Source organism: Centropristis striata, chromosome 23 (genome assembly GCF_030273125.1).
Source record: "Centropristis striata isolate RG_2023a ecotype Rhode Island chromosome 23, C.striata_1.0, whole genome shotgun sequence".
Lineage (NCBI taxonomy): Eukaryota > Metazoa > Chordata > Actinopteri > Perciformes > Serranidae > Centropristis > Centropristis striata.
This window is the reverse complement of record NC_081539.1, coordinates 2,230,164-2,255,646: the sequence shown is the minus strand read 5'-3', so window position 1 is coordinate 2,255,646 and position 25,483 is coordinate 2,230,164. Positions and strand designations below refer to the sequence as shown.

General features: G+C 38.0%; 2 protein-coding genes across 2 annotated transcripts; both read right to left on the bottom strand.

Annotated features, from left to right (window-relative positions):
* Positions 1–587: 587 nt before the first annotated feature.
* LOC131961789 (caspase recruitment domain-containing protein 8-like) lies at positions 588–6,292 on the bottom strand. The gene is made up of 9 exons (XM_059326680.1): positions 6,224–6,292; positions 5,425–5,518; positions 5,233–5,287; positions 4,440–4,486; positions 3,793–4,010; positions 3,211–3,476; positions 2,858–2,974; positions 2,582–2,723; positions 588–2,458 (listed from the first exon to the last, which is right to left on the bottom strand). Exons 2-9 carry the CDS (start codon positions 5,508–5,510, stop codon positions 2,121–2,123), a joined length of 1,269 nt encoding a protein of 422 aa, XP_059182663.1. The 5' UTR covers positions 5,511–5,518; positions 6,224–6,292; the 3' UTR covers positions 588–2,120.
* Positions 6,293–11,268: 4,976 nt separating this feature from the next.
* Positions 11,269–18,154, bottom strand: LOC131961788 (NLR family CARD domain-containing protein 3-like). Its single transcript, XM_059326679.1, has 6 exons — positions 18,093–18,154; positions 17,666–17,744; positions 17,154–17,303; positions 14,766–14,953; positions 12,191–13,496; positions 11,269–11,767 (listed from the first exon to the last, which is right to left on the bottom strand). Exons 3-6 carry the CDS (start codon positions 17,282–17,284, stop codon positions 11,269–11,271), a joined length of 2,124 nt encoding a protein of 707 aa, XP_059182662.1. The 5' UTR covers positions 17,285–17,303; positions 17,666–17,744; positions 18,093–18,154.
* Between the last annotated feature and the right edge of the window lie 7,329 nt (positions 18,155–25,483).

Sequence of the window (25,483 nt, the reverse complement as noted above, 5' to 3'; positions counted from 1 at the left end):
ATTCATTGATACAAGATTTATTTATTTATATTTATTTTCATTTCTTAAATTATTTTTATTATTTTCTTTTGCATTTTTTTCTTTGTCATTAAACTTCTTTATTTTTGTATTATTTTGTCTCTATTTATTTTCCATATATGTATATAATATATATATATATATTGTCATTTTGCATTATTTTATATTAGTTTTTATTCTATTTATTTATCCAAACGTATATTTTTATGTATCATTTTCATTGTCTGATGAAAGCACTTTGCTATATTTTTTCTCAACTCTGTATTGTTTTGTTTTTCTACAAAGGCCCTGACACACATTCCTATAATGGTAAATGGGGTTATTAAAATCCTTAAACTCAGAGAAAAAAACCTGCTGCTTGACTTTAAGGCTGGAAACACTTTGAAGCAAATACTTTCTGATTGTGACACGAAGTCAAATCTGGACACTCAGAGAGGAAATCTGAGCTTTAGTTTTAAATCCTAAAAACTGATGAAATGTTTATATTCTGTATTGTTTAAGTTTAACTGAAACACAAGCCTGAACTCTGCTGCTTTCTACGGCTGCACAGAGGAATTATCAAAGCTCAGGTGAGTCCAGCAGCACGGTGAAAAGAGCCACACTTCCTCAGACAGAAATAAAACTCTGGAAATCAAGGTGAGTCATTAGAAAAACAGGCTTCATTAACACTAACATGCAGGACATTTATATTCAGAGGAGCTGGATTCAAATCAAATCAATTTTATTTATATAGCCCAAAATCACAAATCACAGATTTGCCTCGAAGGGCTTCACAGACTGTACATGGTACGACACCCTCTGTCCTTAGTGGAGATTTACATCACACGACAATTAAAACGAGATCTGAATATCAGGAATTGTGTTTTTTCTCCTGTGAAGGGGAAGATTGTAAAGCTGTTTTGAGTTGTATCGGTTATAGTGGAAACCCAATAGTTATCAGACATATTTTTCACATGGTATTGAAGAAGCATAGGATTGTATTAATTTTTCGAAATATTTTATTTTAAAAATATGCCATATCTCTGAAGGAACAATATAAGGGCTGGTGTAGAAGAATTCAGGTCAGAGATGTATCTCAACATTACTGATGTTGTTATGGTTCAGGCATTGGAGCGGTCTAGACTGGGATCAATTACACAGTTAATGTCCCCTCCAAACATCAGGAAGTTATTTCATTCAAATCGTGGGTCATAAAAATTGGGGATATAAACATGAGAAATGCCAACCAATCTAGATTAAGAGTTGGAATGTGAAACCAGGGGACATTTTAGTCTGGATTCAAGACAGTTTTCATTTGTTTCAAATTAGCAAATACTAACAATCTATTAAAAGGTCTCCCCATACAGTCAATATGTGAAACAACATGTGTTTCAAGAGCCAATATTTGGGGCTTCTGAATTAGTCTTGGCAATTCATTAAGTAGCAATGTGTAGAAAAGGAACCTGACTACCCCTGAAGGTGAGAAAACATGAAAAGGGGGAAAAACAACAAGAAGAAAACACAAACCATTTATGGAGAGTAGAATATTAAACAACCCTGACCCCTCCCTCCTGGTACTTACACTGACTCCATATCTTTAATTGAAAGGTAGCATTACATTACAGCTTTATTTTATTTTCTCAGTTCTCTGACATGATCAAAGTTGTATTAAATGTACTGGCCATGCAACCAGTGCGGTCCCAAAGGGGCTCAAACCAACTTGAGCAGAGTGGAAACAGCGGAGGAGGTGCCTGAGTCCCTGAGTACACCGATGAGCATCATACTGGTGCATATTGTATTATTTACCTACTCTTACCAGGTCCGCTGACAGGCTTTCCACTTGAGGCTGGAGTGTGATAATGTTGTTGATGCAGGTGGAAAGAAAGTCTTCCTTTTTACCTACAATGTTTGTTAGGATGCTCCATTCAGATGGGATTTCATCGCCTGGTCTTGGTCCACTATCAGCAAGAAGTCCAAGTTCAAGTATTAGTTTAAAGTTGCACAAGAAAAAAAGTGATCCTGGAGTTGGGTTCTTTTCTAAATTATTGCAGGAGCCCCACAAGTCGAGTCCTAATCCATTGTTTCCTACACCAGACTTCCCTCCACATTTTCTTGCTTTTGCTTCAGTTTAATTTCAGCACTCTGGAAAGGTGTGGATCCAACTCACGGAGAGCATCAATCAGGACTGAGCTGGCTGCAGTTCCTTTTCTTTGCACCAAGTCGATCACGTCTCGTGCTTTGTCTGCTTGGCCTTTCGCTCTGAATGACTGCATTTCACCATCATTTATAACCTGACTCTCAAGGAGTTTATCCAGGAGCTGGTCCAGAACAGAATTGGACACTCTGTTAACAAACTGTGTCCGAACTAGCAACAGCCCCCCCTCTGGTGGGACGATGTCCTCTTGTGGGACGATGTCCTCAGGTGGGACGATGTCCTGTGCTCCGATATTGCTTGTTGGACCTGGAAGATAACGGATAACAGATGTTTGTTTAATAAACAATGATTACGTTAAAACAGACTTAAAAATATTTGTCTGAAATTAAAGTTTTTGTCTGCTCTGTAAATCAGCCCTGTCCTCTGTACCTGTCAGACGAACATTACGTTTCCAGACTTCTCTCCTCTCTTGGTCCTGGAGAGTCAAAGTCAATGTTTCTGGGATTGTAGCCAGGAAAACTTCAAATGTTGGATGGTAATTTGGTCCATACTTCAAGCGAAATCTTGCACTCTGAAAACCAGTAGTGAAGTGTCACTTTCAGGCCTGTTAAAAATGTTTATCTCACACTTTCTTGACAGTTTCCAACATGCAGCCAACATAATTCAGTTCTTAAACATTAAACAAGTTAATGTGACCTGACTCACCTCAGGCTGTATCTCGAGGCCCTCAGGTTCACAGTGGACACTGTAACTTTGATCAAAGCTGAGAAGACAGTCGGAAGAGAGTCTGACATGCTCAGAACCTCGCTGTTTCTTTTTAACCTTCAGGAAATATCTTTTCTTTAGTTTATGCCTCTGATAGTGAACTTACTGTATTTTAAGCAGATGAAATTATGCAGTTGTAGAGGAGTGTGTACAAATGTGTTTCTGTTATCAGGTAGAAACTGATGGAAAGTAACTAATACAGATAATTTATATGTTTGCCTTTTGGAGGCTGTCCTTATTTAAAACAGCTGCTGCAGCAGTTGATGGTAGACACATGTGACGGAGAGCTTTACCTCATCTATAAGGACGTTGTCAGGCAGCAGTAACACATCGAGTACTCGATACTCTGTGTTCAGAGGCCGGAGGAACAGCAGAACTTGACCATCTATTGGCACTGAGATGTTCAGGAACCTTCTAACTAAATCCCAGACCAGACCAAAGGCAGAGAGGTGAGGAACCTTCACAATCACATGAGTGTCTGAGACCTCCAGCGGCTCCAAGAAGCTCATTCCATCATCAGTGATGTGGACGACAGACAACAGGCCGTCAACACGCAACGCTGAGAAAGAAAACAACTGTTCAGCTTTTCTTTTACTGATAACGGGTTAACCTATCCTATTTATATTTTACCACTCTGGAGCCTCTGTGATGTGCTGGTTCACCTTTATTCTTTAACTTCTATTTATGAATTATTTGTTATTTTCCTGTCCCACGTTATCAGTCTGGATGTCTGGATGAACTCCATTGTAATCCTTTTTGCATGTCACTAAATGCAGCCAGTTTAAACTAGTAGTAATACACATGGAATTAAAATTTTCAAAAAAGATCTGCACTATTATTTCATTCTTTAACACTGAAGACAGAGATGTCTTTACCTTCCTCTGTTTCACAGTGTGGCAGGTGGAGTTGACAGACAGCATCATCATCTGAACTCTCGATTCTGAACAGCGGCCCTGCAGCCGTCCTGCCAGCTGATTGGAGGAGGCTCTCGTCCCATATGACAGTGTTGTACTGAAGCTCCGCCTCCTGAGTCAAAACAAACACCAGTCCAGTCAAAGCACACTGGAACACACCTGGACCGGGACACCTGAACCTGTAGGACACAGTAGAGATCAATTAATTATTCAAGCATTTATCGGTCTGTTAGTCTGTCTATGTGCAGAAGGTATAAGTCACGATAATACCAGAGACGACCAGAGAAGAAGCGAAATGTTTCACTGACCAGTTCCTGTTTGTGTTTTAGTTATGGCCACGCCCCTTTAGGAGACTAGCACAGAGGGCAGGAGATGTTAGGTAAAAAATTCTCTGGCCACATGTTGCAAAGTATTTATTGGTCTCACAGACCATTAGCGTATACAATGCTGAATCAGCTTTGCCTAAACAAGATTTGTTTTTGGTATTGATTCTACACGGTTTGCTGCAGCTGGGTGTTATCCATACTCTGCCAACAGTAATTACACTCTTGTTTATTATCACAACTTAATGAACCATGAAATAGAATAGTGTTTTTTAACGGGATTACTTGTATGAAGATTCAGTTGTCTGCTCAGGAAAGAAGGATAATGAAGCCTGGAATTAAAAAAGGTACAATGTCAGTTTTCTTAGTGATGAAATACTTTATCCACATTGTCATCAATGAACTCAAGCACTTTTATGGATCACAGAGGAAATTAAATCAATGGAGAGACAGTTTTAAGAGTAGTGACGTAATAATTGAAAGAGGGAGTAACTATCTTTAATTTTATGTTTAACGTGTTTGTTTAAAAATCACCACTGCAGTTACAGACAGCAAGCAGGATTGGAATACATATCATTTCAGATAATAGTTTTTAAAAAACAGTGACAAGACACTGAGCAGCAAGCAAACTTCAGATGTCCCAGAACGATGCAGTATTTCAAGTCAGGTTAACAAAGAGCAACTAACACTGAGCTTTTTACTTGTGTTTATTAGATGGTGTGGGTTTTTTGGTGTGCTACAGTGTCACCTGTTGGTCAGGCTAAAGTAAAACAGGTGCTGCAAACATCAGTTGTGATGAGGGACAGTAGAGAGCACACTAACTTCTCTTGTAACAACAGTTTTTTTTTGTTGTTGCTTGGAAAAAAAGTTTTGATAATTATGCTGTTTCAGGTCAGAAAGAGCTAAAAACTGTACATCAACAATTTAATTTACAACACTTCAAGTGTAACTTTTGTTTGCAGTTGTTATAAATTAAAAAAAGTAATAAATCAGTGCTGAAACCTCAACAAATATCCAAGTAAAGTCATTTTTGGTTTATACTGGAGGACTTCACAATGTACAACTGTTCTATTCTCACCTTTTTGTTTTCTTTGGGCATGTGGAGCTTTTCAAGTTTGACATCAGTGTCATCTGCTGGAGTGAAGAAGTGAAAGAGATATTAATAAAGAATAATAAAAACTTGTAAAAATGTAAACGTTACTTGGATATTTTACAGAACTTTGTGACTTTACATAGTTAACAAAAAAAAGGCAAACATATTTCCTTTCCTTTTTGCACTGTGCACTGCAGCGGCGCTGGTGAATCACCTTTGAAGGCAGCCACCGGTCCCTCAGGGCAGCCACTCTCAGTTGTCATGGAGGGGGCTACAGAGACCAAAACTGATTGTTGTACCAGACTGTAAACATGTTTATTCATGCTGTAAAGTTGTACACTCTAAAATAAGGGACTCTATGAGGATTGAGTCACTTTTGGAGCCAGCCTCAAGTGGCCAGTTCAAGAACTGCAGCTTTCAGCTACAGAGGTTGCTGCTCAGATTTTAAACCTCTGAAGTCCAGGAGATTTTGGTTCAAATTTGTTAACTTCATATGCATTCTGTATGTGTTTAGTATCTTTCAGTCTGTCCTTACATCACATGCATGGCTCCTTTTTCTCCACACAAACTTGGCTATCAGTCAGATTTTTCATTTTATTTTAATTAACAAAGTAAAAAGCTGCCAGGAACCGAAAACACAAACAAAAGACACAGGTGTCTATGGAAATGTAACATTTTTTTTAACCGTTTATACACACAAAAACAGCAGAAAAATAACAAATAATAAAACTACAAAACAGTCTTTTTGCATGTAAATTAAAAATAGTAATAGTTTTCATTGTAGAAAGAACATTAACATTTTAAAAATGGTCTAGAAACATAAATGGCACACTGTGAAAGCTCCTATGGTTGTCTACATATAATATACAAATAAAGTTATTACTGTAAAGAAAACGTGTATTTTCAATAAATAGATGGACTCCAGAGGGTTTACTCACAATGGTTTGATGAATGGGGTCATTGTTTCAATACTCACACTTTTTGTGTTTTTCAGCTGTGAACAACTTGTTGTCAATCCTGTAGAGATAAGCACAGTCCCACAAGTTTTGGATCAAGTTTAAGATAATTATTTGTTCTTTAAGTAGCCAGCTTGAGCGTCCAGACACAAGCCAACTGATCAAATGCTTGTATCATTACTTCAGTGCAAATACTACAACTGATTGCAGAGAATCATGCTCTGTGTCTGCATTAGAGGAATCTAATAGCTTGATCCAGAAAACACTGCAGGACAACAAAACAAACTGGCCTTTTCACTCGACAGTACATTTCCATATGTACATTTCCATACGTCTAATAAAACGTCTGTTGTGCTAGGCTTGGCTAGGCTACCCCTGAGCAGTGGTACACTACTCTCCCACCACCACAGAAATCTGAGACTTGATTCCCAGTGAAGGGACCTCTGTATTGTCAGCTGTGAGGGTTATCATCCTTGTTGGCACTAATGGCTGTAGATGTGTATGTTTTGTTTTGTTTGGATTTGTTTTCTGTGTCTTGTGCTTGAGGAGCTGTGTTTGTGTATCTGAACTTATTGTGGGATGTCTCCTCGAATGGTATTCCCTGAAGGTCTATGTTTTTTGCCTAGTGTGGCTGTCTAGACCACAAAAATAAGATATTCATGAATTTATACTGGCTGGTCTGAGCAATGCCACAGGGAAAGGTGAAAATGCAGGTATACCCCATTGGAGTAATGCATTAGCCTTCCTCTGTTAGTACAATACTGCTGAAACCAGCATGGACTGACCCCAACCTTCAACTGACCTCAGGGTCTCCAGTCTGCAGTTTGGACTCTCCTTCAGATCACACAGCAGCTTCACTCCTGAATCCTCCAGCTTGTTTTCTCTCAAGTCCAGCTCTCTCAGATGGGAGGGGTTGGACTTTAGAGCTGAGGCCAGAGAAGCACAGCTGTTCTCTGACAAACTGCAGTCATTCAATCTAAAAGAAAAAGGGGGGGGGAGCATGTCCATTTAGAAATTTGAAATAATCCAATGTTTAATAATCTGTTCATGGATTTAAAAATGGTCTAGAAAGTACAAGTTTAGAAAAACTGTCAAATAAAAAAGAGCACTCATTTATATTACAATGTGCTGCTACTTCAATAAAATCCAGTGGAGGATTTCAGGATTTTCAGGTTTTAAATGTGCAGCTCAACACTGCTCTGCCACAGTTAATGGACTAAACCACTGAAAAAGAAAACAGAGTTTAGCATTCAGATCCTCAGTGTGGATCAGGATAATCCCTTTTCATCCTAGCACATAAGTAAAATTGTGTCTGACCTCAGAGTCTTCAACTTGCAGTTTGGACTCTCCAGAAAACCACACAGCAGCTTCATGTCTGAATTCTGCAGCTTGTTTCCGCTCAGGTCCAGCTCTCTCAGATGGGAGGGGTTGGACCTTAGAGCTGAGATCAGAGAAGCACAGCTGATCTCTGACAAACTGCACCAACTCAATCTGAAATTAAAATACAATAAAAATCCATTTATACAAGCCAATCGGGTCTGATCAGGTTTTGAATGTCTAGCTCAATTTTAAATGGGTAAACCTGTTTGGAGATAAGGAGATTTACATACACACACTTTGAACATATCTCAATAAATAGTATGAAGAACTTTTCCATTTAATTGCAAATTGTGAAGGCATTTGAAAAGACTTTAAAGATGAGCATTCTCAATTAAATCATTGATCATCCTTTTGATTTTTGATAACGATGACGTTGACATCACTGTGATGATGGTTTACATGTGCATGAGATGAATTAATGGTATGGGAGCTATATTTTGACAGCTAAGTAAATGAATAAGGACAACAAAGACCAGGAACTAAATTAATAAGAACAACAATGACCAGGAACTAAATGAATAAGGACAACAATGACCAGGAATTAAATGAATAAGAACAACAATGACCAGGAACTAAATGAATAAGGACAACAAAGACCAGGAACTAAATGAATAAGGACAACAAAGACCAGGAAATAAATGAATAAGGACAACAAAGACCAGGAACTAAATGAATGAGGACAACAATGACCAGGAACTAAATGGAAAGGGTCAGCAATGATCTGGAACTAAATTATTTTCTGGACAGCAATGACTAGGAACTAAATGACTAAAACTAGGTAAATCAATGCCTTTCATGGCAGCAGAAGTAACAGCACTTGACCTGAAGGAATGCCCAGAATAATGCTGAGGGGTTAAGCATCAAAGACAGACACATTGGCTCTCATTTAACAATCAGATGAAGAAACCAATGCAGATCCGAATGTAGAAATCATGTTCCGACAGGGTTCACATGTAATTGAAGAAAACTCATATCTGAAAACATCCAGTAAAAAATGAAATAAGGGTATATTTATGTATTTATAGATAAATATACTCAAACAAGTTGAGTGAGTATTTAGTTTTCACAGCTTTTTGGTTGCATGAGGTAAGGACTGGAGTATAATTTTGAGGTATGTGAGTATTTCCAAAATATTAATGCAAAATATAAATTAACAAATAAATTATGATTAATTATAAGAAAAGCTACCCAGCAGTTTCTAAATTACTTAAAATTAGCCCCACCTTCACCAGCTACAACATAAAAGTGATGAAGTCGGAAACACAGCCTCTGATTGCTAAAAAGACTCAACCAGATCGGCTAGTGGACGGCTAACAAATAACTGCTTTCAGAGTGCTCGTAACAGCATGACATTAAGCTTTTTAGCAAAAAAATGAAGTCTCTCACATGTAGTGATCCAGAGATTTTTAACGTGAGGAACATTATGTCGTATAGTTTATTTTCAGGCACACACAAGCATAAGTCATGACATTTATTTTTCACTTGCCCAACTGCATGAGGCATTCCACTTAACTAAAACTGGAGTTTACTTGGCCTGTGAGCAAGTGTAAATGTTTAACTCTTCTAAATACATAGAAAAACAAAAAATAAACTTTTGCATTAAAATGGAATGGTGTTTCATCTGTGATTGCCATATTGTTAATTACTTGCAATCCATTAAACGTCGCTGCTATCTTCAGCATTTGTCGTTCATGGAGTTGGATGAAAGCAAAGTAAAAACTACACTGTCACCAAACAATAGCTGGCGGGTTTGCAATTTATCACTGCGTTCCTTCTCATTTTCTCTCCGCAATGTCCAATTACCTGGATGTAGCCAATGTCTTGTTCCATTGCTTAGGCTCTGTATATGAATACATAATTTATACATAGACACTACACGAGCAACAGACAAGTGAACTGACCTCAAAGTCTTCAGTCTGCATTCTGGACTCTCCAGAAAATCACGCAGCAGCTTCACTCCTGAATCCTGCAGCTTGTGATTGTAGCTGAAGTCCAGCTCTCTCAGATGGGAGGGGTTGGACTTCAGAGCTGAGGCCAGAGAAGCACAGCTGATCTCTGACAACCTGCAGTAAATCAATCTGGAAAAAGAATATATATGTTGATATAAAACTGGTTATGCTGACTGGTCAAACACAATGAATGAACCGAAATGCAAGACTCAAACAGCAGGGTAAAAGTATAAAAATACTTTCCTGGAGCTTTTGGCAGTAACAGGTTGAATTCAGGCAGAACTACAAAAACAGCTGGAAAAATCCAGAAACTGAATAGACAATCCAAATCCAATCACACAAATGGAAAAGGCTAGGACGCATACTGACGAGAAGACAAGATGAACTGGCACACAATTTTCAGGAAAGATAGCAATAGGCATACAGGTAAAAATGAGGACATCAAAGCTAACATAAAACTATATAACATATAAGAGCTGATTGCTAGACAGAACAGCACCAGACAGACAGTAAACTGACCTCAGACTCTCCAGTCTACAGTTTGGACTCTCCAGTCCAGAAAAGAGTAGCTTCACTCCTGAATCCTGCACACTGTTGTAACTCAAGTCCAGTTCTTTCAGATGGGAGGGATCAGACTTCAGAGCTGAGGCCACTACTTCAAAATAAGTGTCTGAAAGTCCACAGTTATGAAGTCTGTGAAGACAGATAAATGTAAAATCCTTTAAAATGAACAGATGTGGACAGTCTGCAATGTCCTCAGGAGGTTTTTACATTGAATATAGACACTATATAATAATCATAGTCTTGTTGTGAGATTCAAGATTTGCTCATTGACACCTGCAAAAGATTTAAGGATGTGAGTGTGTACTAGGGATGGGCGTTTGGAAGAAACCTGCCACCTCGATTATCTATAACGTTAAAACATTAAAACGTTAAACATACAGTACTATGCAAAAGCCTGTTTTGATAACGGACACTTTTATTTTGAAAAGACGAAAAGAGACTTGATCCTGTCAATCGTAAAACTAACTCAGGTGAGATTATACTGTGAAGATAACGTCAAGGAGTTCAATGTTTTATGTTTTAGCCCCCAAAGAGATATGAGGTTAGTTTTCACAGTAATTTTGCATATAAATGTGTTTTGTGTTTAAATAACTTTTGGATAAATTTAAACCTAGTAATTCATGCTAGCAAGGTTTGATGCAGTAAGCAAGTTTTGCTCAAACTACTCTTGTATTTCTGTGTGTTTTTATGATTGTTGACGTGCGGCCGCAGAACTGAACAGATCTGCGGCCGTAAGTCGACGAATTTGTGTTTTAGTTCAGTGAGTACTGATACGCAGTCGTAGTTAAAATTAAAAAACACACAGATCGCTTAAAAATTCTACGTGATCAACCAAATTCTTAACGACCATTAATCGATCATTGGTTAATTATTCCCATCCCTAATGTGTACCTCTTGAAAACTTTCACATTGTAGAATCTCATACAATATTGCTGCTTCAGTGGGGGAGGGGTAGAGGTTCATTAAGGTAAAATCATAATAGGCGGTGAAGACTAAGTGTGTTCATTGACTTGAAAGATTTTCAAACAACTGAATGAATGTGCATATTTACTTAACATGGAATTCTTAACAACTTATAAACATTTGGAGGAGAAAATTTAAAAAACAGTTACGTTTAAGGCATTCAATTCAAATTCTACACTGATTTAATTTGTCAATAACAATGCATGCACTTACACAGCCTTTCTGCAGTTCCTCACAGCTGGAATCAGTCTCTGTCGTCCCTGGTCTGTTGTGTTGTACTTCTTCAGGTCCAACTCATCAAGAACCTCCTCTGACATCTGCAGCATGTAGGACAAAGCTGAGCAGTGGATCTCAGAGAGTTCCTTCTCTGATCTCTTCTCTGATTTCAGGAACTGTTGGATCTCCTGATGTACTGAGAGGTCGTTCATCTCCGTCAGACAGTGGAAGATGTTGATGCTTCTGTCAGGAGAGAACTCATCAGTGTTCATCTCCTTCAAGTTGTTGATGGCTCTCTGGATGACTTCTGGACTGTTGTCTGTCTGACCCAGCAGGCCTCCTAACAGTCTCTGGTTGGATTCCAGAGAGAGGCCATGAAGGAAGCGGACAAACAGGTCCAGGTGGCCATTTGTACTTTCAAGGGATTTCTTCATAGCTCTACCTAGAAAGACTTTCAAGGATGAGTTACTTCTGTCATCAGAATCAGGTTCACTAACCTCATCAGGATCGACATCGTCCCCAAGATAATCATCTTTGTCGCTTCTGTCGTCATCATAATCATCATAATCATCATAATCATCGTCGCCAGGTTCATTAACCTCATCAGGATCATCATCGTACCCAAGATAATCATCTTTGTCGCTTCTGTCGTCATCATAATCATCGTCGTCAGATTCATTAACCTCATCAGGATCGACATCGTCCCCAAGATAATCATCTTTGTCGCTTCTGTCGTCATCATAATCATCATAATCATCATAATCATCATTGTCAGGTTCATCAGGATCTTCATCGTACCCAAGATAATGATCTTTGTCCCTACTGTTATCAGAATCTAAATATTCATCATCGTTGTTATCACTGTCATCAACTTCATTTTGATGTTTAGGGTTAGGGTTAGGGTTTTTTTCTGGCAGAAAGGCCTCCAGTACCTCTGTGTTCCTGGTGGTGTAACAGTGGAACATGTAGACTGCAGCCAGAAACTCCTGAACACTTAGATGAACGAAGCAGTAGACTGTTTTCTGGAAGATCACACTCTCTCTTTTGAAGATCTCTGTACAAACTCCTGAGTACACCGAGGCCTCTGTGACATTGAGACCACATCGCTCCAGGTCTTCTTGGTAGAACATGATGTTTCCTTTCTGCAGCTCTTCAAACGCCAGCCTCCCCAGCTTCAGAAGAACTTCTCTGTCAGCCTCCATCAGCTCCTGTGGACTCGTCTCATGTCCCTCGTCATACTTCTGCTTCTTCTTCTTGGTCTGAACCAGCAGGAAGTGCGAGTACAGGTTAGTCAGGGTCTTGGGCAGCTCTCCTCTCTGCTCTGTAGTCAAAATGTGGTCCAGAACTGTAGCAGTGATCCAGCAGAAGACTGGGATCAGACACATGATGTGGAGGCTCCTGGATGTCTGGATGTGTGAGATGATTGTGCTGGAGCGCTCTTCATCACTGACCCTCCTCCTGAAGTACTCCTCCTTCTGGGCGTCAGTGAAGCCTCGTACTTCTGTCACCCTGTCAACAAACACAGGAGGGATCTGATTGGCCGCCGCGGGTCGGGAAGTTATCCAGACGAGAGCCGAGGGAAGCAGATTCCCCTCGATGAGGTTTGTCAGCAGCAGGTTGATCGATGACTTCTGTGTGGCATCAGACACAACCTCCTCGTTGTTGAAATCCAGTGAAAGTCTGCTTTCATCCAGGCCGTCAAAGATAAACAGAAGTTTAGAGACGGCGAGCTTCTCTGCTGGGAGATTCTGTAATGTTGGATGGAAAACATGGAGCAGCTCCAGAAGACTGTACTGCTCATCTCTGATCAAGTTCAGCTCCCTGAACGAAAGCGGAATCACCACACTGACATCTTGGTTCTCCAAACCCTCTGCCCAGTCCAGACTGAACTTCTGCACCGAGAAGGTTTTTCCAACGCCAGCGACGCCGTTCGTCAGAACCACTCTGATGTGTCCCTGTTGGTCAGGTAAGGCTTTAAAGATGTCCTGGCACCTGATTGGATCGTCATGGATGGTCTTCTTCTTGGAAGCTGTCTCCAGCTGCCTCACCTCATGTTGGATATGAACCTCTTCACTCTGTCCCTCTGTGATGTAGAGCTCAGTGAAGATCCTGTTGAGGAGGGTTCCACTTCCTGTTCCATCACTTCCTTCAGTTACATGTTCACATCTCCTCCTCAGACTTATCTTATATTCATCTAAAATCTCCTGCAGACCACCAGGCACTAAAAAGGAAAAAGATGAGATGAAAATATATAATAATATAAAGCTGATATCTTTCAGTAAAAACTGGGACACAAACCACAGATATTTAACTAGAAGCTTTAAAAGCAGTGAGAGTTGAACACAGAGAGATTTCTTTGGTTGGAGCACAGACACACATGTTGATCCCTTCAGTTTAGCTGCAGACATGGCTTTGGTTTTAGGGAGCAGATAATCTCAGGTCAGCCCCTGATGCATGCGAAACCAGCAAGAGACAAAGTAAACAAACATGCTGAAAGCTGCAGCTTATAAACTGAGAAAAGGTCTCCAAACAGCCCAAAAGAGTACGTCACTCCCTTACTCATCTCTCTGCACTGGCTCCCAGTCGCAGCCCGCATCAAATTCAAAACCCTGCCTCTCACTTACAAAACAGCAACTGGCACAGCTCTTGACTACTTGAACTCCTTTATTAAGGTCCACAAACCCTCCCACTCACTACGCTCTTCCAGTGAAAGGCGTCTGGCCCCACACCACTGAAGGGCTCTATGTCTCAAACGAGACTCTTCTACTCTGTAGTGCCCCGGTGGTGGAACGAACTTCCAAACTCCATTAGATCTGCTTAGTCCTTATCAATCTTTCAGAAGAGACTGAAGACCCAACTCTTTACTGAACACCTTCACACATAATCTACACAGATATTTTTTTTTAATTAAAAAAGCACTATTAGCACTGTCCGTATGCACTATCTGATAGCACTTATGTCCTAATCAACTCAAACGCAAACCATGGCACTTACTCATGTGTCTTTGCTTGTGTTGTATGGACTCTCAAATTTACGTCGCTTTGGATAAAAGTGTCTGCTACATGACATTGTAGAATTGTAGAGAGCAAATAATGTTTTTGTTAGCAGAGGCTGTTGAAGTGAGAGGACCCTATATCTCAACGGGCCCATGACGGTGTCAGCACGAAAAATTTTCAGGTCCTTCATGTGCTGCAACTAACGAGCTAAATAATGGTCACCTCTCCAAGTCGATGTTCAGGACAAGAAGTGTGTGAGAGAAGAAGGAGACACCAACATGTTGTTTACAGTCTGTGCTAAATGTCTGTCTATGATAGAACAGTGATGTTACTGCTCTCAGCTGTTTAATAGTTAGTTCATTAGCGATTAGCAAGTTCAATGAATAAGTGATGATATTTATAATGATCTTAATGCTGTTTGACACATGTCACTGCAATACAATAGGTCCTGTTTTCAGACAGGAAGACATCAGCAGACAGAGGGACAGTCTTACTGGTTCTGGAACTTTGTCCACACTGGGGACAGGAGGAGTCTCCTGGTGAAGCAGACTGGTCCCAGTATGAGCTGATGCACCGTCTGCAGAACCAGTGTCCACAGCTGGTAGAGACGGGATCCTTCAGGACGTCCTGACAGGAAGCACAGCAGGACGGCTGCTCCTCCTCATCACTCCTCTTCCTCTTCCTGTCAACACATTTCTTCATCATTAAAAGGATTTCTTGATTATTCTTACTTCAGTTTCAATTAATCATCAGTCAAACTTGTTTCCTCTTTGACTGAAGTAAAAAACATCATTCACCTCGCTCCTTTACAGCTTACCGTTTCTGTTACATTTTCCATTAAAAGCTATTTACAAAACACATCCAAGAACAAAAACTTTACACCTATTCACAGTATACGTTAACCCATTAAGGCCTAAAGCGCCTGGAAAACCTATGGGCAATTTTCAAATGACCCCCTAAAACCTGAAGTTTTTCTGGAAATTCAACACCTACTAAATAATAGATTTTTCAGCCTCTGTAGCAGATAAAAATGAAATTCAAAAAGTATTTGAGAGCTTATACCCGTGGCTTTCATACGAAGTTGAGTTTATTTGTCCAAACCTTCAATACATTTTTTAAAAAAATCAACAAACTCAGCAAATGTTACATTTGTCTGAATAAAAAATCCTATGCATAATACTAATACATGCCCATTAGCAAGATGCAAACATGATATGACCATTGGAAGAACAAGACATAGTTCTCATTAGCCTACTCTAATAAAAAAAAAATTATCATAATAATAATAATAAATAATAATAATAATACATTTTATATATTGCACTTTTCAGGTTACTCAACGACGCATAAAGTAATATAAGACATAAACAGTCATGATTTCTTATATCATCATCACAATCAATTAGCCTATTATTATTATGAATATTAATATATTATTAATAATATCATTATCTCCAGATGGCCACAAATCTGTGTGTTCTTTGGTGAAAATATGTCGTCTAAAAAAATATTCCTCATCCATAAATGCCGGTCGATTGGTTCCGAGGGTTCAAAGTCCGGATCAGCAATTGAATCATCGGCGATGTTTTAATCAGATGGCTTCCGTCACTTAGTGTTGAGCTCCTCCGCTATAGTCGTCTTCCGTCATGATTTAAAGTTCTGGAAAAGTCCGATGTTGCATTGCGACACTCCCGCATGTATTCTGATCATGTTCTGATGCATTTCATTGGCCAGGGGACCGAAAATAGGTGGAAAAAAATACAAATACTACAAAATGCCATATCGGCTGTCCCGGCCTTAATGGTAGTGTGACGCAACAGCGCTCCCGGCTTTAATGGTAGAAATGCGGTAATGCTTTCCCGGCGTTAATGGGTTAAAGGAATGGACCTTTTAAAATGTAAATATGTAAATGTAGGTTTTCCTTTTAACATCATTAGGAATGTAGCAGTCTTTCAGTATTTTCTTCAGCATTTCCAGATGGGAAATGTTAAATTATTTTAGCCACAAAAACAGTTTCTGTATTCCATTACTTGAACTGGTTACTCTATTACCTCCAACAAGGATGTAATGTTTTTAGCTTGTTTGTCTTTTATAGGCAGGATTATAAACCAGTTCTGGCTCATTTTTTTAAATGACACTTGGTTGAAGAGTGTTGGAAGGGGTCTGTTAAATTTGGGGGCAGATTATAATCACGGGGCTGACAGAAAAAAAATTTCACGCTTTTGTTAACATTATGAGATGGACTCGGAGATCCTTTGAGGTTTTTTTTGTTTGTTTGTTTTGCTCCCAAATTGACATGAGGCATGCATTTCCCACAAACAGATTATTTTATTCTAACTTCCAGATTCTGTTTTGTGTCCGTCTCTGTTAGCACGGCCCATGAATGTTTGTGTTCTTTCTTGAGCTTCATCAACAATAAATGGTGAATAGGATCTCAGCTCAAAGTTACTTACTAAAAATGTTAAACTTTTGATTGCAAGCTCTGGATTGTTAGACAGTGGACCTTTGAGCTGACAAATTTGTCATAGGAAAGCTTTTTCACCATGTTTCACAACGATGATGTGCACTGATTCAAGATGGCACCTGGTGGTCCTAACAGCTGATCTGAGCAAAACCAAACCAACAAAATACTTCGAGAACAAATATAAGAAATTCATTATATACCGTATTTGAAGCACGGAAGCAGATTTTGAATAGTTTCACATCTTTACAACAACTTCAAGAAAGACAATCTGAATTTTGAGGCCATAAAACCCAAACCCAGAAGATCCATGTTAGTTTCAAACATTTTCTGCAGTAAGAGGTCTGCATCATGGATATAAATATTTCATCCTCAATGTATCACCTTCCATCAGGTCTGCATGCAGTAAAAAGTCTCTTACTTTGTGCCTGAGGGTCCAGGTTCATTACTGAAGTCCAGAGGTAAACCTTTGGACAGGTCACTCTTCAGAGACAGACAGCCGGATACGACAGACTCTTCTCCGTGCTCCTCTTCCTCCACATGAGCACTCATCTTCTGATCTGAAGTCAGTCTGAGAGGGAGAACAGCAGCACTGACTGTTAACTCGGAACATTAAAGGAGAACAGGTTTGTGCACGTCAAGTCACACCCAAAACTCAGAGAAGAGGAAGTAAAACACACACACACACACACACACACACACACACACTCACACACACACACAAACACACACACAAACACACACACACACACACAAACACACACATACGCGCGCACACACACACACACACACACTCACACACACACACACACACAAAACCGCTCAGGCCTCCTCTTCCTTTGAGCTTTGAGCTCCTTTGTGCTTGTTCTCTAACAGCAGCTCTACTGTGTATTATTCAGCCATCATGACTTTGTGTGCTGGATTAAAACTCACCCGCCTCAGCTTCAACTTGTCGTCCTTCCTGTTCTGTTGCGTTGACTCGCAATGGACTCTGAGCTGACTGACACGCTCCCTGTTCAGAGATCAGACAGTTAGTGTTGCTCCTCCCCTCTCCATTTCCTGGAAATCAAGTGGTGTTTATCAGTGTGTGTGTGTGTGTGTGTGTGTGCTCACAGAGATCATCTTTTGATCATGATGCATTTCTCTGGTAATGAACGGATTAAATTAAAAAGACTCTCCATGAAAATCTTGTTTTCTCATCTTAATGTATAAATTCCATTATATTACATCCATTTAGTTTAAGACTTAAGAACTTTTTCTGTTCTGTGTTGTCTTTTACAGACTTACAGGACTTACATCTTTCTAAACATCATGATTAAAAAAATATTCACTCTGCTGCATTATGAAAACGATTTTAAACCTGTTTCCTGAGTCAAAACTCTTTTTCATGATCCAAAAAAGGATGGTGGCCAGAAATGTCCTTGTTTAGTTTGTACATGATAGTATTATAATGTGTATACAAGTTATATTTGTACTTTACAGAAAGAGAGACGTCTCATCTCCAGAAACCTGGATTTGTTTAGAAACTGGTTAAAATCTAAATTTTTTATGTATTTTATTTTTCAGACTGGCTTGAATATGCCAATATTACAGCCAACAGACAGAAAAATCACCAAAAGTTAAAAGTAAGAAAAAATAAATACCAACTTCAAAGTGACCATTAACCATTAACACAAACGTTAGCTAAATTTCTTTGCTAACAACCAAAGTTAACTGACTTTTATAAAACTTCTTCTAATAGTCAACTTAAAATACTCACATAGATGGAATAAATAAACTTGTTTTCTCTTAGACTGCAGTAAAAAACATCCTTCAGCTCGCTCCCATACTGCTTAAATTACACCCTAAACACCGGGAGTTACCGTTTCTGGAACATTTTCCCTTACTGTCGTTAACGGTTACCACATCCGCCTACACTGCTTTTCAAAATAGCTTATGAACCAAAACCTTCCAGCTGCTCCTAAAGTTCAGTTTGGGGTAATTTTTCTGACAGTTGTAATAACATGTGAAACACACAGCTTTTACCTCTCTTCTCCAAAGACAGCCGGTGGAACAACACAGCCGAGTTCACCCAGAATAAAAGATGTTAGCTAACGGGAGGCTAAGCTAGCTGGCTAACGGTTCGCGTTATTTCAGCCCGTTAGCTTAGCATTAGCTTGTTATAAACCGTCCTGAGTTGGTCACTTTGTCTCAGTGAAAGTTTTCTGAGCTTTCCTATAAATGAAAAACAGACAGCTCCGGGATGGTTTGTTGTCGCTCCGCTCTCATCCATCAAACCTTCTAGAAGCTTCCACACAAACACAAGCTGCCAAAAGTCTAAATAAATAAGCACAGACTCAATAAAGACCATACAAATTAATTTAATATACAATTATATGTGCCAGAAATTATATTAAACAATGTAGGCATTCATTGATACAACAACATTTATTTATTTATTTATTTATTTGTTTATTTATTTGTTTTTATTTTCATTTCTTAAATTATTTTATTATTTTCTTTTGCATTTTTTTCTTTGTCATTAAACTTCTTTATTTTTGTATTATTTTTCCTCTATTTATTTTCCAAGATTTACATTTCTATGTATTAGTCCAATGAAAGCACCTTGCTATTTATGTTCCTGTTTTGTTTTTGTATAAACACTTACATTAAAAATGAAATGAAGGCATTCATTCATATAATGCAACATAAATGTATATGTCTGATTTTGTTTATTAATTTTTTAATATTGTAAATATATATATACATATATAATATAAAATATATATTGTCCCTTTGCAATATTTTATAGCAGTTTTTATTCTATTTAGTGATGAAAGCACTTTGCTATATTTTTCTCAACTCTGTCTTGTTTTTTTTTTTCTACAAAGGCCCTGACACACATTATCTTTGAGTGATGAGACAAAAGACAATGTTTGTCCTCTGGCAGGACAGACAACCCTTCTGGGCAGGAAAAGCTTGAATTTGGTTCTAAAATGTTTCTGAAGCTGCATTAAAGTGGTTGAGGTGTGAAAGCAGACTGCAGTTCTCTCCATCACCACCAGATGTCCCCAAACAGCAGTTAAAAGCAGAGGGACTCGTCGCAGCTGCTCAGTTTCTGCTGCCAGGCTGGAAACACTTTGAAGCAAACACTTTCTGATTGAGACACAAAGTCACATCTGGACACTCAGAGAGGAAATCTGAGCTTAAGTTTTAAACCCTTAAAAAAATGATGAAATGATTATATGCTGTATTGTTTAAGTTTAATTGAAACACAAGCCTGAACTCTGCTGCTTTCTACGGCTGCCCAGAGGAATTATCAAAGCTCAGGTGAGCCACACTTCCTCATATATATATATATATATATATATATATATATATATATATATAATATATATATATATATAATATATATATATAATATATAGATATATATTATCACTCTGATTAAATATTATATATATAATCAGAGTGATATCATTAGAAACATCCTGCTGTTATATAACATTACTTGACTGTGAATGCTCCTGAACGCAGCGTTTGTTCTTGTCTCGTGTCAAACACTCCTGTGATTGGGTGAACAAAGAGGTCAAACATTGTCCTTCACTGTGTACACAACAATCAAAGTCAAAGCAGTGTGTGTGTGTGTGTGTTCAGTCCAGCCTCCGGTCTGAGCAGGTAACACAGCAGAAACATTCTCTCTCTCCTTCCACCAGTCACAACTCACAATTCAGCTTCTTTCCTCGTCTGCAGGTTTCTCCACACCGCCGGTACCCAGCGTGCAGAGTGGGCCCTGAAGGCATCGCCAGTCCCCAGCGTGCAGAGTGGGCCCTGAAGGCACCGCCTGTCTCCAGCGTGCACAGGGGGCCCTGAAGGCACCGCCAGTCCCCAGCGTGCAGAGTGGGCCCTGAAGGCACCGCCTGTCTCCAGCGTGCACAGGGGGCCCTGAAGGCATCGCCGGTCCCCAGGCTGCAGCAGGTGTGTTTCTGCTGGCCAACAGGATGTCCTGCTGCTGCTGCTGTGTGACTCCCAGCACGGAGCTGCTGGACGGTAACACACACACACACACACACACACACACACACACACACACACACAGGTGAGCAAAATACGTTGTGTCAACCACCTGAAAAGCTCTGAATTGGTAATTGATCATTACATAAAATGGACATTCCAGAAATTTTGGAACGTATTATGGAATGTTCTACAGAAAATGTATTTTTATTTAATTTAATATTATTCCTTTTAAACAGAAAACTGATGATTGAAGTCAGTATGAAAATTAAATGAATCCATTAAATATATGAAATAAATTTTCATATGAACTCCTGTTATCTCTAAAAGATGCAATACTGTAAGTATATAAATAATGTGTAATTTATTCCATAGCTTTAATTTATCATTCATTTTATTTTTTTAATATATTATATTAATATATTTATTTAACTATTTATTCCATAGCTTTATTCATTTATTTCCTAGTTTTGTTTATTTATTTCATAGCTTTATTTATTTATTCCACATCTTTATACATTTATTTATTTAACAGTTTTCTTTCATTTTTTCTTTTCTTTATTTAATGCACCATTTATCAGAATTTATTTTTGATCCACATGTATTTATTTCATAGCCAACCATAACTATGGCCATGAGACAGTATTAATATTTACATTTTTTGTGTAAAAATATAAATAAGTCAACATAGTTCAATAAATAAATGTTAATAAACAAATAAAGTAGTTCCTTTGAAAAAGGAAAAAGTCCGTATTCATAAAAATCTATTTATTTATTTCTATATTTATTGCATCTTTTTTTATTTTCATGATTTTTCTAAAGATATATATGTATTTATTTCACAGGGATATTTTTTATAAATTCAAATATTTATTGCAGCATTTTATTTATTTCAGTATTTAAAAAATAATAATATTTATTAATTTAAAAGATTTGTTGCATCTTTTTTAAAATAATTTTAGGATTTTTTAAAGATCGGTATGTATTCATTTCATGGGCATATTTAATTGAGTTTATTTATTATAATTAAATTAAATTATATAATAATAATAATAATAATGATAATAATAATAATAATAATAATAATAATAATAATAATAATAATGATAATAATAATAATAATAATAATAATAATAATAATAATAACATTATTATTATTATTATTATTATTATTATTATTATTATTATTATTATATTAAACAGTTTCTTAATGAAGGAAAGGCGGCAGAATAATTAAATAACACTTTGATACATTTATCAGCTGATCTAGAGTCAATATTTGTTCAGCTCTGTGACGTTGTGGGTGTGCAGGTGTGTGCAGGTCAAAGGTCACCGTGTTTCTCCGGCAGGTGTGAGGAGGAAGAAGCTGCTGCTGTGGCACAAGGAGGAGCAGCAGGAGCAGAAGGAGCAGCAGGAGGAGCAGCAGAAGGAGCAGCAGGAGGAGCAGAGCAGGAGGAGCATGGACCTGTCCCTGCTCAGAGAACAGTACCGGAGCAGCAGGGAGGCCCAGAGGAGGAGCAGCCAGGTGCTGCTGCTCCGGACAGGTGAGCTGCTGGGAGGAGAAAAGCTGCGAGAGTAATCGAAGAAGGACTTTCCTGTTTGAGATTTCAAAATAAAAGCACGGCAGACAGTTTGTGTTTGAAAATCACAGCGAGGAGAAGAATTCTAATAGTTTATAAATTGAAGTAAATTAGGACTATTACCATGAACAATGAATATTATAAAAATAATAAGAAATAAAATATGATAATTATAGTAAATGGAATAAATCGTATCTGTTACTACTTAAGAAGTAAAAGTACCCAAATATACTCAGCTTTGTGCAGTTAAAGTAAACAGGTTTGGAGTAATAAACTGTTGGCTCTGACATGAATAATGGAGTAAATAATGAAAATAATCCACAGTTAATTCCAGTTTAGATGTTTATGTTTTGTCCTTTTTTGTTTATATATTAAATTAATGAAAATATAAATAAAGACAGTAAATATAAAAACGTATTAAAATAATAATAATAATAATAATAATAATTATAATAATAATAATAATAATAATGATAATAATAACAAATAAATAAATACATGTAATGAATAAATAAATAAATAGGGCAATAGGTCAACAGTGCAAATAATAATAAAAATATGTATATTTATTTAAAAAGGACTACTTTTATTTTTATTTTCAGGGACTTTTCTTTCCTTAATTCATATTTATTTATTTATTTTAAGGGACTTTCATTTCACAATGCTTGTCTATTTCACAACTCTTTTACTATTATTGTAAATAATAGTAAATGAGGCAATAATATTGCCTCATTTGTTTATTTCAGGATTTATTTCTTTATTTCTTCCATTTTAAATGAAGTCCCATCCTGTGAATATTTGTGTCTCAGTGTCGGAGGATCTGTCCGAGGCCGTCCGCGTCGTCACCGTCGCTCAGGGTTTCACGTCTCCATGGGAACCAAACAGCAGCTCGCCGCCGGCTGTGACCTTTGACCCCGGGCCATCGTCCTGTGAGTCTTGGCACGTCCAACTGGGCCTCCGCCACCGCCACGCCGTCACCACGGAAACAACAAACACCAACGATTCCTCACGGTCAGTCAGAAAAACAGACACATGAGGAGCATAATATACATTAGATATTATATAAATACAGAGTTGTTTATGTAAAGTCAATTTATGAGGGTTAATAAATATTATAATTACATATTTTTATTTTAGGAAGTGAAAGCTGAGCTCCTATAATACGCCTATAATAAAGTTTTTTAAATATATATTTTGATTTAGTTTTAGTTATTTTGATTTGTTCAATACTTTTTATTTATTTTTAATTATTCTAATTTTCACACATATATGTTTTTATTTTCAGTATTTTATAGCTTCACTTATTGGTTTTTATTTATTCTCATTTTCACTGAAATATTTTTGTTTTAAATAAACTTGTGGGAACTTGAAAATGTTGTTTATTTAAATTCTGTTTTATTCACATTTAAAAAAACTGTAGGTCTTGTTGGGATTCAGAGGGTTAATACATTTAAAAAATAATTTTGGAAGTGTAAGCTGAGCTCCTATAATAAGTTTATATTATTATTACTAATATTATTAATAAAAATAATAATAATTGTTAAATCGTATTATTAATTTAATTTGAATTATTTTGATTTATTTTAAAACTATATGGACTTCGTTATTCATATATTAATTATTTTTTCTCATTTTCACACAAATATTTTTATACAAATACAAATTAATTTGTAACAATACAAATTTTTAATATTTGTATTGTTGTTTATGTAAAGTGAATTTTATTCACCTTTTCAACAAATAATGCAGGAAGCTGAACTCCTATAATAAGATGATAATTAATTTTTTTTAATATATATTATTAGTTTGAATTATTTTGATTTGCTTTATATTTTTTTTACATATAAAACACTTCTTCTTCTTCTTCCTTTATTTTTGAAATGCAGGACTTGTTGGGATTCTAACATATTTTTTAATTTAGTTTGAATTATTTTGATGTGTGTTTAATATTATTTAAATTTATTTTTAATTCTAATTTTCACACAAATATTTTTTTAATAAACCTTAAAAATTTCTGTCATTCTAGCAATCTATTGTGCACAAAGACTGTTTGAGTTGTTCTGATTGTGCTGATTCCACAGAGTTTTATTTTACAGATGTTCTTCGTTTTCCTCCGAGTCCGTCGGCAGAAAACTCTCCGTGGATTCAACGTCTGAATCTCCCTGCAGCTCCGTCTGCAGCACCAAGGAAGAAGAGCCCCGGTCCGGAGGAGACCCAGATCCTGGATCCACCTACCAGTCCAGAGGAGATCAAGGTACCGGATCCTCCGACTGGCCCGGAGGAGACCAAGGTACCGGATCCTCCGACCGGTCCAGAGGAAACCAAGGTACCGGATCCTCCAATCGGTTCAGAGGAGACCCAGGTGCTGGATCCACCTACTGGCCCAGAGGAGACCAAGGTACGGGATCCTCTGACCGGCCCGGTGGAGACCCAGGTCCTGGATCCACCGACCGGTCCGGAGTAGAGGCAGAGGAGACAGATCCAGTCGAGGCTTCTGAGCACAGTCCCAGCAGCGATGGATCCACAGAGGACCGTCCCATGGGCTCCAATGAGAGCTCCAGCTCCACCAACAGCCTGCACGGAGAGGCCAAGGAGTCGGTTGCGAGCAGAACGAGCGGCGGCGGCTCGGCGTGCGGGGCGGGGTTCAGGAAGTTCTCGGCCCCGGCCCTCAGGTTCACCAGGCAGCTGAGTGTCGGGGGGGTGGGCTCCTCCACAGGGGGCCACCAGAACCAGAACTACCACCCGTTCCCCAACAGGAAGACCCCGAGGATCTCCGAGGCCGCCAGGAGGCTGGGGATGTACTCGTCCTTCTGAGAGTCTCACCACCCTTTACTTTGAGTATTCATGAAGCATTTAAAACTTTAACGGGACAAAATGAAATCATAGCTAATATTTACACTTCCAGTTAAATCCTCTGAACCCCACCAAAATATGTTTTCTTTAAAAGATCATCAAAAATCAAATCAACTTCAAGAACGTTTATGGTAGAAGGAAACTATAAAAACAGACATCATCATTGGAGACCGTCCTTGGTTACTACAGTTTCTGTTATAAAAAGTGACCAAACCTTAAAATGTTGATTTCAGTCAGAATCTCTTTATTCTACACGTCATTTAAAATAAAGTGTTTGCACAAACCAGATTTTTCATATCTTTCCTGATTTCTGATTATGACCCCA